Here is a 16,486-nt window from a genome sequence, read left to right as displayed (position 1 = left end):
TATAAAACAGACATAGATGATATGTTATTCCTAAAACTAAATGGTCAACAGGCAAACCAAAGTGGCAGACTGAGCCTATGGAAAATGTGTATTGTATTTGTTTTATTTTTATTTTTTTATTGCATTTCACAAGAAATCCCAGATGAAAGTTTCTTCTGCAGTTATGTACAGCTTCCTATGCCCACCTAAGCCCCACCCTCCACCCCATGGCGCAGTAATGCTCAAAGCAAACACACACACACACACACACACACACACACACACACACACACACACACACACACACACACACACACACACACACACACACACAAAAGGATATATTTATGTACACATATACATACACACTCACATACATATACATAAACATATACTGTGCATACCATGCACACATACGTACCTGCACATACATGTAAAAGTAAGTAATAAAAAAGGTTAATTGACAATAGAAAAGTGAAAGGGGAGAATAATGTTTAGAGAAGAAATAATTTAACATTTTGCTACAATGGTTATTTCTTACAGTAGTTTATTCTCGGGGTCCCCAGGTAGTCCATGTATGAGTTGATCGGTTAAAGATGAGATATAGCAGAATACAAGATTTAATTAACTGAAACCTCCAGTGCACATAAACTGACTGAATTGACTTTACAGTGAAGTGGGAGATATCTTGTGATTGTTTAGTCGTTAAACTTTCTGAAATTAAAAGATATTCGTAGCCTATATTAAGGTTTTTTCCCTCGATGAGAATAGTTTTAATTTCAGTCATGTTTACCTAGGTAACTGAACTTTTTTTGTGATAAACCATCAGACACAGACTTCATGTTTTTCCAGCGTGTCGTCACAAGGGGGCACCATGATACTATTATGTCACGTATAGAGGGTTAATCTTCGCACACTATCATCGTTCTCTAAATGATATGGAATTATAGCATTCGGTGTGTGCAGATGCCGGCAGATGCAGATAGCCTACCATGTGTCAGCCCATAAATCCAATCTTTAACGACATACTGTATAAACGTATACACGTGTGGTAAAGATAGGTACGAGGTGCGGAGAAGTAGGAGGAGAATCACATTGCTTAACTTTGGAGGAGGGTGAACCACGAAGGGTCTTTAAAAAGCGGAGCGTTTGTGTGTGTCTGCCGTGAGTCAGTAGAGTTCACTGAACCGTCGCGAAGAGACGTTTCCGCCCACAAGAAAGATGGCGGCTCCCTTGCTGGAGAATCTGTCGGAGTCCTTAGGTTCCCCGGAGCCAGCGGTTCGACTCATTTTATCTATTTTAATCGGTGAGTTGCGCCTCACGAATCAATACGGGTTGTTCTGGTAGCTATCCGAAATTACATCCATCACGCTGACAGGTTTCAGTGCAGAACTGCTCTGTGTAACGTTAACTGTCACACTCAATGCTAACATAAAGCTCAGTCAGGCTGCAAACCAGTTGTATTGGTCTGCTACTGTGTAAGCTAGCTAAACCATTTTCCTAAAAGCCCCTCACGGGCTTTCCCGAAACTACCTGAATATATATTTCCAGAAGGGTTTTGAAATGGCACACACCCTAAAACGTTAAGACTCTGTTTCCTTCAAAACATCTTCGCCAATGGTGTTAACTGACAGACTTGGCTAGTTTGGTGTCGTGTCAAATATTGTCAACTGCGGAATGTCCCCTCCTTTAATTTCCTAATTATTGGACTAGCTAACAAACCAGATAATTAGGTCAAGTTAGCAGGACAGTAAAAAAAAATAACATTGATTGTTGGCTGTTGGATTAGCATAATTGAATGAGACAGGTGAAAATAATAGTCCCAATGTTGTTGGAGAGGGAGGGACATGCCTTGACAAAAGAGAATGAGCATAAGGTGGCTGACCTAATATGTCCCCCAACCCTCCCTTTTCCCACTCAGTTGAGTAGAGGGGAGACAGACTCTGGGGAACTTGAATATGTTTGAACAAGGCCACAATTTACTTTTTTATAGGAGTTTGCTTTAATTTAGGATCTGCTGTATTATTGTAGCTTGCAACATGTAGCACTACTAATGACTGCTGTCAGGTGTGTGTGTGTGTGTGTGTGTGTGTGTGTGTGTGTGTGTGGATAGGGTGGGGGAGGGCGTCCTCTGTGCTGTCCTCTCTGAACTTTGGTCTGACACATGGACATGTCTGTTTTTCTCTGTGTGTCACCTCACACCAACAATACAATAGACTGAACTGAACGTGGCCATTCAGATCAGACTTTGGTTGGCTAATTCCTAAAAACCCTTCAGTTAGCCTGTTGCATGCTCCTTGTCCCAGGGTTGCTTAATGTGTCTTACATAATATTGTAGCCATATAGTAACTGTGTTGCACTACAACAGTGGAACCTGAAATAACAGGAGGTTTTGTAAGCGTTTCCTCAGCTATACATAGGCTGATGTGATTTAGGCTTTGGTCAGCCCACTGCTTTGCTATGTGTGGCTTGCAATACTGCATACGTTACTTAGATGATTAATGCCCTACAGTTGCTCCTTACTTGATTTATTAGATTGCATAAGTTTTCATAGGATAAGACTGCAGTTTTCTATATTTCTCTAATGTCCACAAACCCCATTTGAAAAACCAATGTGTTAATCTGTCTCTCAAGACTTCCAGACTCTGTCTGTGACACTCTGCCTCTTTAAATATAATAGAAAAATAAACTTTCATTCCTTAAAAATGTGACTCCTAAAACAGCACTGCCAGCAAACATAACTCAAACAGGAGCAAGTAGTGCATTTTCAGCGGAATATTTATGGCAGCACAGTCGTGCATGTGGGGTTAACTCAAAGTAAACCACAGTGCCTTTTTTGATCATCATGAAGGAACATGTCACCCAGTGCAACGCTGGGTTTGGACAACAACAGGGGTCTATGGCAAAGAGGAATGAGCTACAGTATATCAGGCTTTGGCTACACCAACAGTACTTGATAGTAAGATTAATTAATGAGATTTTTTGGCGATAAGACAAATATAGAACATCGCTAGCCTTTTAAAGTAACCCAGTGGAAGCAGATGGAAACTTGTTACTTGAATGTTACTTTACGTAAAATGAAGCACATTTTATATTAAGCGGCATCTAAGCTGCTGATGTGCCTTGATATCCACTAATTATAGCTCCTATCTCTTCCCAGGAAGGACAAAGGTGCAGGGACTTGGTCATCCAATCAAAAAGAGTTATTTCAAATGGTGGGATGTTTGGCCCCTCAATTATATTATATATGATACCATAGATTCTATGGTATCATATATAATATTTAAACAAATTAATTCATACATTAATTCATACAATACTCAATACATTTTTTTTGTAAAAACGTGTAAGGTGTTTACATTTACATTATCAATAATTACATGACTGAGTCAAAAATGTGAACAAGAACAAGTCCAACTAAACTGAACTCTATGGAAATCATTTTTACCATGATGGTGAGTGTTTGTCTTTTCCATAGTCTTACTCTAGGCTGTTATCCTTCTCATTGAGATGCCAGATTTGCAGCAACACACACCACACAATTGTACCAATGGTACTAATGTGCTACTGTGTGTGCCATGTGTTTTTACCAAAAGGTCAGTGTTGTTGATATCACGGGGTGTCAATGGCTCACTTGGCAGATATGAAAGCACATACTATAGCTCCATTACTAGTTTTTGTTCTCTCTCCTGCAGGGTATCCCTGTGCTCTGGTGTACCGGCGGTTCTTGTTCTACCAGCCTGCCACAGTTATACACTTGTTCCACGCGTTCTCTGGACTGGCCCTAGCAGCATTCAACTTTGGTGAGATAAAGAGGGAGCCTCAGTTTGAAATATTAATTATTATTATTTATAATATTATTATAAATATTCTTTTGGCAAGTTCCTATACCTTGAGTTTGTTAAGATATGCTATATATGCTATATATATGTTGAGTTTTCCTGTACACACACAAAAGTCATGTTTAAATTGACTCTAACTTACAAAAATGGTTCTGTGTCCTTCTAACAAACTTGTTGAATGCATTTTCATCCTTGGGATGTTTTTTTCATGTGGTTTAATCATCCACTATTGTTGAGTCATTTCTGGCTTGATGAGGAAATAAATGTGGTGCTCTTTAACGGACTACGCCAACGGGTTTGACAACTCTAAATTCAAATATTGTCTTTATGCACGTGGCCCAGACTATTTTACAATATGTAGCTTAATATACAGCCCATAGAGTTCATTAAGGGCTCCAAATAACCATTATTTTCATCATTAATTAATATGCAGATTCTTTGGTCCAGTTTGATTAGATTTCATTTCATAGACAAAATGATTGATAGATTAATACGGCAGTTATTGTCTAGCTAATTGATAATGAAAATAATCATTAGTTGCAGCCCTAAGGGCGCTGATGCACCAACCCGATTATCGGCCGTCGGACAGTCTGGCAAGGTCAGTGACTCGAGTCTGTTCGGTGTGTTCCGTGCCGTCGTCCGTAGGAGGAGCTGTCGGCCTTCATTTTGGCCGACCGACATGCTCAGTCAGAGACAGGGCAGTCGGGACTCATTCGGAAATGGCGAGCGGATGAGCCTCTCAAAATCTGACGAAAATCTTTTAAACTGACCTTTGTCGATCTGAAATGAAGACCGATTCAGCAACTGTATGGCCTATTTCTCGCTTATAATGTTTTCAGAAACACGTTTCGGTGAACTATTTTAGTAAAATATGAGATCGTATTCTGAACAAGCCGCCATGACAGTCTGGCTGTGAATTTCCAGAGAAAAAAGACCAATGTGACGCGTTCGTCCTGTCAGCTGCCGGTTTTCATTTTCTGGGAAACAATACAGAGAAGCGCCACCTGCTGCTATGGAGACGTATTACGTTTCGCGCACGCGCAGAGCGTACGCTCAAGTTGGTGTCGCCTCAGTGTGTTTTGAGGCATTTTTTTGGACCTCGAGGACCCGACTGATCAGTCTGACTGCCTTCTCTGCCGACGGTCGGCCGTCTGGTTGGTGTGCAACAGCTGTAACAGGTGTAAGTCAATTTCCCACCATAAAGGACTAAGAAAAAATAGAACCGGGAGCCACTGAAATGTTTGAAAATTACAAAATTGTTACTCAAGAAATAATTGTATTTCTAAATTGCCAAAATGACAGCAATGGTACAAGTGCTCCTCCAGATAGGATGAGAGTGGCATGCCTGAGTAAACACAAACTGCTAACATCGATCTTTCTTTTTTCTTTATTCTGTTGTGGCCGCACTTGGATTTTACAGCAGGTCTGTTACTTTCTCTTTCTCTTTGTGGAATACTTTTCCTTCCAACCCTCCTTTTTGAAAAGGATATAAATATCATGGATTTGCCTTGTTCTTTCTCCATCTGAACTGTGGAGGAAAAAATGCTGTTGTCATGTCCAGTCCTACAGGTCACACTTGACTGCATTCACCACTCCCCCCTCCCCTGTCCATCTCTTTCCCAGGCTCTCAGATCTATCACTCCGCAGTATGCATTCTTGTCCAATTCCTGATGCTGAGGCTCATGGGAAGGACGGTAACAACCGTCCTGAGCAGCTTTACCTTTCAAATGGTGAGGTGTCCCGGTGTTTTGTTGTCTTTCCTCTCCACTTTTCCATGCGTCCAAGGCTTACTGTATAGTATTAACTCCCTTTTGTCCACTGTCAGACTTTTACTGCAGTGGCTGAGGTACTGCCTGCCAGTTTATCTGATTTCTGCATCTACATTCTGTGATTTCCTTTAATTGCCTTGCTACTGGCTTCACACAGTTTGTCCCATGTATTAAACGGGCCTCTTATAACCAATAATCTTAAGATATAGTCACATGCTTCCTGTAGGAATTCTGGAGCCTTTATTTTTTTGCATACTTTTGCATTTACTGCTCACACTTTAGGAAATACAGTATTGAAACCAATTTTGTACGCAGAATTTGTGCCCACGCCAGACGTCCTTTGTTTAACAGCACACTTCCTGGGATTTATTTTGGTGATTTCCTATTTTCATTACTTCTCTGTCTGATAAACATCTGCTTGGAGATGTTTGATAACACAGAGGTATGCTTATTGGATGTCTTTGTCTTTTTAATCCTGTCGTTCTCTCTTCCTGTAGGTATACCTGCTGGCAGGGTATTACTACACAGCGACAGAGGAGTATGACATCAAGTGGACCATGCCTCATTGTGTCCTCACACTCAAACTTGTTGGTGCGTTGACTACAGCTCTCCTTGCACTCCTCTGCTTGACAAACCCAGTTGTTTCATAAAAGCAGATGTTTTCTCATTTGATACCTAACTGTAGGGCTGGGCGATATGGAGAAAATCAGATATCACGATATTCTTGACCAAATACCTCGATGTAGATATTGCAACGATATTGTAGGCTTGAGATTTGGTGCTTTAACAAACTATCTTTACAATCAGATTTTAGATAAATAATCATCAATCATGTGGATATAATGACTCAGTGGTTAAAGGCAAATAATAGAACAGTCTGGTAAGTTTAGAAAATTACATCACTTTACTGTAATGCAGCCTTAAATACTTAAAAAGTATTTTTCCTGGTTTTAAAGGCTGCATTACAGTAAAGTGATGTCATTTTCTGAATTATATATATATATATATATATATAAACGATATCCAAAATCTAAGACGATATCTAGTCTTATATCACGATATCGATATAATATTGATATTGCTCAGCCCTATCTTCCTGTTGCTGTTGTTGCAATCTCCCCCTTTACTCTAGTGAACGATTAACACGCTGATAAACTGCTGACGTGGCCTTTGCATGATTAACAATGTTCATTCGAATTATCATGACAGCATTAGTCACCCTAACATAGCTTCTGACACCAGTTGCATTTTCTGATTGCAGGTTTGTCTTTTGATTACTATGATGGCGGGAAGGAACCAGTGAGTTGGTTGATCTCTCTTGCTTTTGCCTGTTTGATCATCAATATGTTGATGTTGTCTGTCTTGAAATGTTCTTTGTTAGAGTTTTGTTCGTTGTATATCTCTGTTACTTCCTGTAATTGTCATTTCTCGCTCTTTTTTTTTTTCATTCTGTCATGTGTGAAAGAAAGGTAGATGAGTTTTTGATGGAAAGAAAAGTTGATAGTTTTCACCACAAACAAGTAGATGATCACAATGTGCAAATATGCTGCTGCAAGAAGATGGTACTGGCAGCTACTAAATACAAACCAATTACCTGAGTAAAAAAATGTTGGGTCCTCAAAACAGAAACAAAGACCATATAAGAAAAGGGATATTTGCACACACACATAGTTTGTTTCGTCTGACCACCAAGATATAGATAAGTTTACTATCATAGAAAACAAAGAAGAGCAACAAATCTTCACATGCGAGAAGTGGATTCCTTAGAATTTTATCATTTTTTTTTTTTGTCAAAATTGATGATTCATTTTCTGTCTGTTAAGTAATCGATAAATCAGCTCTACACATATATATTCAAACAGGTGTGTAGGAGAATAAGTGAATAGCTAGCGTGGAAACTAACTAATAAATTATTCTTTATTACAATGCAAAGAATACTAACTTGCAGCTCAGAAGAAGGCAGTTGAACACCCCAGGAAAGCTCAATCAAAGCATTGTGAAATCATTGGGCTGCTGGACGCAGATCTTCCCACTAAACTACTAAAACAGTATGAAACTAAACCAACTGAAAACAGGACTACTAGCAAGCCAAAGCAGTAGTGAAATAACTGCAACATAACAAAAGGGCTTTGTGCATGTGAGGAGCTGGTCTGACCCTCTCCTTGGCCTTCTCTCCTTTTATATGTAGCTGCAGTTAGCAGACGCTCTCTATAAATTGTCTTCCCGTCAACCTTGAAAAAAATTACCTTTTTTTTGACGCCTTTTTTTCACATTTTGTTTTTGCTTTTTCCAACGTTTTAAATTGTAAAATATTTCTTCTACACATTTTCAGCGCTTATTTCTACTTCCCATTTTTTCTGATATAAAACAAAAATTAAAAACGGGTCAATGTGACCCGAAGTCAACACAAGGGTTAAGTCTGTAGAGGGAAAAAAAAAGATGATATAGAACAGAGGGGGGGAAAAAACAGGACACAACAAAGGGCAAAGAAATGGCAGCAGATGGGTTGGTGAAAATCTTTCATCGCGGTATATGTAATAATGTATCACAACATCAGTATATATTAATGATGCAGCACATTTTTACTGAAACTCAACTGACTGTAACTATAAAAAGTATGACTGACTTATTTTTGGCTAATCCGATTCTGGATCTAATACTGTATTCTTCCAAATGAATTTACTTTATCACATTTATGTAAAAATGCAACATTATCCTAGTCAGTCTATCACCAGACCAAGCTCAATCTTTTAAGATTGAACATTAGTCTGGGGAGTCTGCTCTGTATTTATGTATGTAAGAGGCGTGATCAACGGGCATAGTTCAAATGACTCTGTACGCAATTGGATAGTCCTTCAACCAATCAGACAAGCGATCCAGGTGACGTAGCAGCAACAGCGGCATCAACGGGTTGCTGCCATGGAGTGCTGCGCTTCGGTGACCGGCTTGTTGAATGTAAACAAGAAGCTGCTTGGTCACTTCTCTATCGTCATTGTGTTAAACCCGTCAATAGCGCGCCAGGTGGATAAGCCAGTTTGTGATTGGTTCCCGCAAATTTGAAACGGAAGCAGGATAGATAAACGTACAGGCAGAACGGGCTGGGTTTACCCAGTCTAATATTACCCACCATTAAGGTGTATGTCCATTATTGTTGTGTCCCTGGACTCCCTTTACCAGTTTAAAGCTCACTTTCTGTTGAGCAGCTTTTCCTTCTCCTATTTTCACTGTTTGTCTACAGTATGCTTTGTTCCTCTCTCGTGCAGTTAGTATATCTGTGACAGCTGTTAATTGCCCCTTCTGTTGCTTTATTTCATTTTTATTCTAATGAGTTTATGTTGTGCTTTTCCTTCTTTTGATTTGATTTTTGTAAAAACATACACATCTGGTTAATATTATCACTCCAGTACACAGTTTGCAGCCTGCAGTTTAATGGCAGTTAATGAGTATTTAGGGCAGTGATATTGGGTTTGTGGTCAGTCAAGATTGTTTCTAAAATAATCCTTTGTAACTGATTACACCCTGTATCAACTTGCCTTTGAAATCACATCTTTGCCCTTTTCTGCTCTCTTCCTCCCTCTTTCATATTAATCTCTTATTCTTTCATCATCTTTTTCTTCTCATATCTTTAAACTCCAGTCCCAGCTGAGTTTAGAGCAGAGGAGCGCTGCCCTGCCGTCGGTGCCCTCTCTGCTCGAAGTGTGCGGCTTTTCCTACTTCTATGGAGGCTTCCTGGTGGGGCCCCAGTTCACACTGCGCAGCTACCAGAGGCTGGTGGCAAGGGAGCTCACCGACTGCCCTGGAAAGCCTCCTAACAGGTAAAAGAACAAGAAAATGATGAGCGATGAAAAGAAAAATGAGCTGAAAGACTTATCTTTGTTACATCTCCGTAAAATAAGCCAACTGTGCAGTGTCACAGCCCTCTGCAGTTAACATTATTACCTTCCAATCTCCTATCGTCATTGTGTTTCTTTCTCCTCCAGTGTTATACCCGCTACGAAGAGGTTTGCTCTGGGTTTTCTCTGCCTGGTGATATATGCAATATTTAGTCCCTATTACACAGACACCTACTTCTTAACAGATGAGTATGAGGTGAGAACGACAATATGTTCAAAAATCATCGCAGTGTATGCTTAACGTCCTTCAATGTACGACGATTCAGAGTTTGTCTAAAATGTAAAACTATGTCCTTTCCACAGGCTCAGCCCTTCTGGTATCGCTGTGTGTTTATTTTGCTTTGGGCTAAAGTCATCTTGTATAAATATGTCAGCTGTTGGGTTATAGCGGTAAGTAGCCTCCTGATCTGCAAGTATGTGCATGAAATGTGTTTGAAAAAAAGTGCCAACAGCCTACTGATTTGATGACTAAACTAATAAACCTAATTTAGTGTATATGAAGCTGTATTTACATGCAGTACCTAGCTTAACTCTTGCTGTGAGAGAGCATGAACATACATACCTTTGCATAAACTAATACATGCAGGATTAGATTTATTTTTGGCACACCCTGCTCAGCCCAAATGAATAGGCGCAGTCCCAGTTTATCAAGTTCTTGTGCTTCATGGTGTGATCGTACATGAGCAAATGACGAAACAGTTTTATTGTGTTACAGGAGGGTGTATGTATATTATCTGGACTGGGTTACAATGGTGTAGTGGATGGTGAGCACCAGTGGAACGCCTGTACCAATATGAAGGTGTGGGTCTTTGAAACCACGCCGCTTTTTACAGGAACCATCTCTTCCTTCAACATCAACACAAACGCCTGGGCTGCCAGGTCAGTGTCGAGCTGGAAATCTGTGAAGCTCTCTAGCTTGTATTCAAAGCAGGGGTTGTCAAAGTTAAATATTTACTCAGATGATAGCAGTGAAGTATAGGGGATGACAGGTCAATCCAATATGCATATGTGGCAATGCTTCACAGAAAAGGAGTACAATTTGTTTAAAGACCAGAAGAATCATCGCAAGGAGGGAGCAGGCATCCTAAGATGGGTTTAAAAGTTTTCAGTTTTCCAGCCTCATGCATTAAACAGTTTGAACATGTAGCATCATTAGACCAGAGTGACCAAAGCAATTTATTGAACATACAGTTTATTACATGGTTCTTTTCATTTGAATGTATAAGATTCCTGAGCTTACTTAGCTTATGGCATGAGACGCAGAGAGGAGAGGAGAGAGAGTGACATCTTTCCAAAATAAACAGAACTTCACTGTATAGCTGGCTGATGAACAGCTTTCATGCCCTTTGTAGATAAAATACTTCAAATGCTCTCATTGTTTGACCCACAAAGAAAAGTCTATTTATAGTCACCAATGCCAAGCAGTTTAGTATTAAATGGGTTAAGTTTGATATTGTATTTATTAAAGCTTTAGTGCGTAACTTTTTGATATTAATGAACGTCCGTGACATTCAAGCCATTGCCAAAAGAGTTGCTACAAAGCTAATTAGCTCCACACAACACTCTCTGTATTTCTCAGCATGACTATGTTCAGAAGATTGTGATTTTCCCCCGCAGAAGCTCAAGTGAAGATAATTACCTTTTCTGAAGTCCATGCTTTTTTAATCCTCAGTGTCCTTCTTGGCTACTAGCAACTACGTGGAGGAGGGGTGGGGGCGTGATCACGGAAGGCTCTGTCATGTGGACGCGCTGACAGTGTTGTTGTCATTACTTACAATTCCTCATGGGGGCGACATAAACTATGCACTATAGCTTTAAGCTTTTTCTTCCTCTAGAATTATAAACATGGATGCCTTTTTAAGCATCTAAATGCATACAATATACAGTAGGGAAGAAACCAGTGTGAATCAGAGAGGCATGACTAATTCGGACAATGTTTAATATATGCAGAAGATCCTCAAGGGTTCAGTATGCTTCAAACAAGCTTGTTTGTATTAAGTACTGTTTGAAATATTCTAGCTGTTCCAAATGGCCACATTCAAAGGCGGGGTGAAAAGTCAGCTGTCATAGAGAGCGGCAAGACGCAAATCGAAGACAAAGTGTCGGTTGTACACATCAACATTGTGTAAAGTAGTTGTGAGTTTGAGAGAGAATATAAAATCCTGCATACTTTCTGTACCTCTGCACCTGGCTAGTCGCCTCGTTAAGAGAAATGTGCTTGTCAGATATTTTGGTTTCGGTACAAAAAGTATCCCCCCAATTTGGACTTGAGGAAGGTGTGTGTATGGGGAATAGACGCTGTTAAAGACACAGTGAAATGAAAAATACATTTTCCCAGTTGTAATCCTGTGTCCTTGGGTCAATTGTGAATTTATCTCTTGTTATATATGTCAAAAATCTTTATCGGAGTATTTTTACATCAAAATCCCCGTCATTTCTCTTTTTGTAAAATGGTTTCAATTGTTTGATGACTCAGCCTGCACTCGGGGGCGTTTAAAAAAGTTTACCCAATCAAATGAGACTTTAGGTGACTAGCTAGCCACATCGGTCCTATAAAACTGCCCTTCACCATTTGTGGTAGTAGCTAACCGCAATATAGAGGGAGATAGGCAGAGATGTGTGTTTGGATATCTGTGGGGAAAAAAAACGTTTTCATTTCCAAAACAATGTGGCTGAGGTCGAAGTCATTAATCTCTCCTTCGTCCTCCTCGTGATCTAACAGGTGAAAGGGGTGTTTGTGGAGCCAACAGTCCTCTGTAGCTCCGTATGACGCTAAACTCGAAGCCCGGCCATTATTTAGCAGTCCAATCAAATGTGAAATATTTGTCTTTAAATCCTTCCTGTAACTGTACACGCTCAAATATTCCGTTTCACTGATAAATACGTCAAAGTACAGAAGCTAAAGACGTTCTAATTTTGGTTTCACTGGGACTTTAATGATCTGAAAAGCACTTTGTTTGAAGCATAATGATGCCTTAAAGGCCATGAGTAATGCTTTTAAGCAGTAGTACTCCATGTATTTATTTGTCTGACCCGGCTCTCTACAGCTAATACTGCAGTTTGTCCACCACTGGATTGAAAGCATTATGTGTGTGCACTGCCACTATGATATTATAGTGCAGTCTGGGCTTGCATTGAATGATGAGCACCCTTGAAGAGGATTTAAAGTTGTTGAAATGTTTTAATATAACCTCAGTTGCTATGCAACAACAACTTCCAGGTGAGTAAGTGCCTACCATCAGGCAGTGATAGCTGGTGTATTAAGCTTTTCTGACTGCCCTTATCCAGATTTATAGTCAAAAAGTTTCTTTCTCTTTTCTTTTTTAAAGAAATGTCTTCAAACGGTTGAAGTTCCTGGGAAATAAGACCCTTTCTCATGTGACCACACTCTTCTTTCTGACTATTTGGCATGGCCTTCACTCTGGATACATCCTGTGCTTCTCCATGGAGTTCTTCATCGTTACTGTAGAGAGACAGGTACACTACAGATACAGGGCACTAAAGATAATTATGTGCAGGAAGATCAATCCATCTGTGTATTTATTTTAGGAGGCGGTACATTTGTTGTTTACCTCTTATATTATAACTTTGAGCTTTGTCTGCACCAGTTGTTTTTACTTTTTAACAGCATCAGTTTATTATATTACTGTTTTTTTTTATTGTATTACTATAACCATTATGGAATATGTGTCTGCCTGTGTGTGTTTGTGTGTGACAGGCCCTGGCACTCGTGAGGGACAGTCCCTTGCTCACAAAGCTGGCCAACAGCGCGCTCTACCCCCTCATCTATGTAGTCCAGCAGTTTTTCCACTGGCTCTTCATGGGCTACCCCCTAGTGCCATTCTGCCTCTTCACCTATGACAAATGGCTCAAGGTAACACACAATTCTCAGAGATCATAGGACAAATATGGTGGCTCTCACTTGTAACATTAAGCTTGGGGTGTCATAGTCCAGGTTTGAGGCAACAGGGGAAAGGATCAGACTTGCAATAATTTTGTATTTCGTCATGACAAATCAAGCCAAGTCAAGTCAGTTCTATTTAAACAGCCCAATAACACAATCACACATTTGGCTTATGGCTCTACAATATGTAAAGCATATGGCACCCTGTATCCTTAGACCGTTGGAATATGGAAAACCTCCCAAATAAAAAAAAAAATGTAATGGGGGGGGGAAATTGAAGAAACAACCGCGTAAATACAGCGTTCATGTTACAAAGTAATCTACCAGGCATGTTAACTTGCAAGCATTTGATTGGACAACGCAGTTCTTTGACAGATGAAATCAGATTGCACTAAAAAGAATGAGGGGACTGCATTTTGTCACACAAAGCTGATGTCTTCCTGAACACGGCCTTAAAAGCTGTTTACTAGATATGCTCAGCAACAAGAGTCTTAAACTTTGAAAAAAGTCAACGGGCAATTTTTCAGTTGATTGACAAAGGCAGGAAACTGGCGACACGTGGGCAGATGAGATAGAGATAGAGACAGAGCAGGTGTCATCGCAACATTGGATGTTTAAATGAGGATTTTAATTTGACTGTTTTGTCACCTTTTGTTTTTCAGGTGTATTCGTCCGTCTACTTCTGTGGTCACGTATTTTTCCTCGTAGCTTTTTTAATCATGCCATACCTCCGTAAGGCGCTGGTGCCTAAGAAAGAACGGAGCCAGACAAAACAGGATTAAAACATGGTACTAAGACTCGGCATGGTAAGAAAGTGCAGGCCTTTTATGTGTTGCCATTTTGTTTCAGTTGTAATGTTACAAAGACAAATGACAAGCTGTGAATAAATGTTTTTAATAATATCTGTGTTTCCTTCCAGGTCCATCTAAGGCTAAATATCTACTGAAGGGAACTATGACTTGCAAGGAGCAGAATGGAAAATATTTTAAGGCCTTTAGTAATATATATGTCCATGTAAAAATAAATTTCTATATATTTTTTTGTTTAAAATGTTAAAGCTTGATTTATGGTTGTGCGAAGGCTCCACGCAGAGCTTTCGCCGTAGCCTACGTAAGTGGCCTGAAGTTTATACTTGTGCTGTAGCAGGAAAAGTTAACCCTCTCCTTGATTGACATGAGAACCAGGAAATGAGTAGGGGGAAATGCAACACTACCAAGCCACGGCCGAGCGACGTGCATCGCCGCGACGTGTTAGTTACATTTTTTGGGAGGTGCGCGTCAGGCTACGGTGTAGGGTCCGGTGTAGGGTCCGGTGTAGGGTCCGGCGTAGGTCGGTGTCTCCACGTACCTACGTACGTACCCACGGCGTACATTTTACGCAGAAGCATAAATCACGCTTAAGGGTGTTTTTATAAAAAACAATTGGAGAAATGTTTACAGGAAATGACCATCGTGCCACATGGGGTAATTGTGAGCCAATCAGGGGCGATTTCCTGTTTTCTCTTTTGTTTTTTTGTAAAGAAATGTTGGACTTGTAGAACTTGAATGCTCAATGGTCAACACAGAATTGCACTCACCAGCCACAGGTTCCAAGTCTGTCATTGGCTCCGATGTGTTTGTTTTGTATTTTGATTTTCATCCCTTTCTCTCACATCTACCATCATCATTTAGCAGCAGCAGAAAGACTTCACAGGATGTTTAAGCACAGCGTGAGCGTATGTGGCACTTTCTAATATAACTATACAAAAACGCTTTCTGCAAAAGACTGATTATGACAATAATAATAAGGGGGGTTCGTTCTCGAAAATGGCTGCCGGTGGTTATACAAGCACTGTAAATCAAACACTGTACACTAATCCCCAACTCAAAAAGGCCTTGTATTAATGAATGTTTTTACAGTCCATTTGGTTTTGATTTGTGATTGGGATAAAATAATTGTTTTTATAGAGTTCTAACAGCTTTTATTAAAAAAAACATTTTGTAGCTTTTGGGATAAGATTTCATGAAATAATTTGCATTGTTCTCCTGCCTCCTCTTTTCTGCTTTCTTTATTGCCATGTTTCCTCCTCTCCCTCTGTTCAGTCTACTACACTCCTATGTTTGCTTTGATTCAAGCCCTCGACTCTCAGCTCTGAAATGTACAGAAAGTGAAAAGTTTCAGAAGGAGACATACACTGCCCAACCATTTACTACAGTTAATCGCTTTGGTTCATACATACTATATCTCCATAAATAGGATGTTTTTTGAATTGAGGAATTGTCTCATTTTTTAACTGGAAGCAAAAGAAACAAAAACAATGTTTTTTTTGTTTTTTTTTTTACCTGCTCTTCTGTTTGTAACGGCAGGTTGTATTTAAAACTTAGAAGCATCCCATCCCACTGTGGGAATGCCTCTCTTTTTTTTTTTTTTTTTTTTTTTAATTTTTTGGGGGGGGGGGGGGGGGAGGCTGGATTGTCTGAACCATGGCATGCTGGAGGAAAGCCCAGCACTGGTGCTGCTGCTGCCGCCGCGTCCTCTTGCTGACAGTGACACATGGACAGGACGAACTAACTGTAGCAACAGCCCAGATTTTAGTAATATTTATACATGGTGATTATTAATTGATGTGAATTGCTATTTCAAGAGACTACTTTTTTGCCTTATTCCTACCAAATGTACAAAGGAAAAGAAAACTTGGGATGGATGGGGGGGGGGGATTGATTTTCAAATACTATTTTATAATGTTCATTAAAATACTGCATTTGAAGCAAGGACTCTAGTTATTGTGTGTATGTGTGTCCCGTTGCCTTCATGAGTCTGACACGCGCACAGGGCAACAAGGGGTTATATGACGTCATTTTGCAGTCTGGTGATGGTAAGCTTGAGCAGTGGGATATAGAAGAATTAATATATAGGCCTATATATAAAAATTAAAAAAAAAGTGTGTGGTGGGGGGCGGGGGTCACTCTTTAAGCAGGCTCACAGCTGAAAACAAACGTGATGAGATGAATTGCTGTGTTGGGATCTGAGTCACTCTCAATGTGCGTTTAACAGCAAAAAACAGCCAGAGCAGCAGTCTGGTGCTGAGCTGGTGGGGGCCGGAGAGAGAGGGAGAAGGAC

The 16,486-nt window shown here is 40.0% G+C and overlaps 1 protein-coding gene across 2 annotated transcripts; it reads left to right on the top strand.

Moving 5' to 3' along the window:
- Nucleotides 1-1,025: 1,025 nt before the first annotated feature.
- Nucleotides 1,026-16,133, top strand: lpcat3 (lysophosphatidylcholine acyltransferase 3). Of its 2 annotated transcripts, none has more exons than XM_031299664.2 (13): nt 1,026-1,285; nt 3,675-3,782; nt 5,445-5,551; nt 6,088-6,181; nt 6,852-6,889; nt 9,227-9,405; nt 9,571-9,679; nt 9,787-9,873; nt 10,199-10,362; nt 12,813-12,960; nt 13,202-13,357; nt 14,050-14,193; nt 14,307-16,133. In XM_031299664.2, exons 1-12 carry the CDS (start codon nt 1,201-1,203, stop codon nt 14,167-14,169), a joined length of 1,395 nt encoding a protein of 464 aa, XP_031155524.1. In that variant the 5' UTR covers nt 1,026-1,200; the 3' UTR covers nt 14,170-14,193; nt 14,307-16,133. The 2 variants fall into 2 exon arrangements, with proteins under 2 accessions (XP_031155524.1, XP_031155523.1); XM_031299663.2 differs by having other exon boundaries at nt 5,442-5,551.
- The last annotated feature ends 353 nt before the right edge of the window (nt 16,134-16,486 follow it).

Source organism: Sander lucioperca, chromosome 10 (genome assembly GCF_008315115.2).
Source record: "Sander lucioperca isolate FBNREF2018 chromosome 10, SLUC_FBN_1.2, whole genome shotgun sequence".
Lineage (NCBI taxonomy): Eukaryota > Metazoa > Chordata > Actinopteri > Perciformes > Percidae > Sander > Sander lucioperca.
The sequence above is the reverse complement of the archived record's forward strand: the minus strand, read 5'-3'. Positions and strand labels throughout refer to the sequence as shown.

What these genes read in the sequence shown, in the direction of transcription:
- lpcat3 (XM_031299663.2), top strand. Translation starts at nt 1,201, where the DNA reads ATGGCGGCTCCCTTGCTGGAGAATCTGTCGGAGTCCTTAGGTTCCCCG. An exon ending in CCTCACACTCAAACTTGTTG is followed by an intron (nt 6,182 to 6,851) that starts GTGCGTTGACTA and finishes TTCTGATTGCAG; the next exon opens with GTTTGTCTTTTGATTACTAT. An exon ending in ACAAACGCCTGGGCTGCCAG is followed by an intron (nt 10,363 to 12,812) that starts GTCAGTGTCGAG and finishes TCTTTTTTAAAG; the next exon opens with AAATGTCTTCAAACGGTTGA.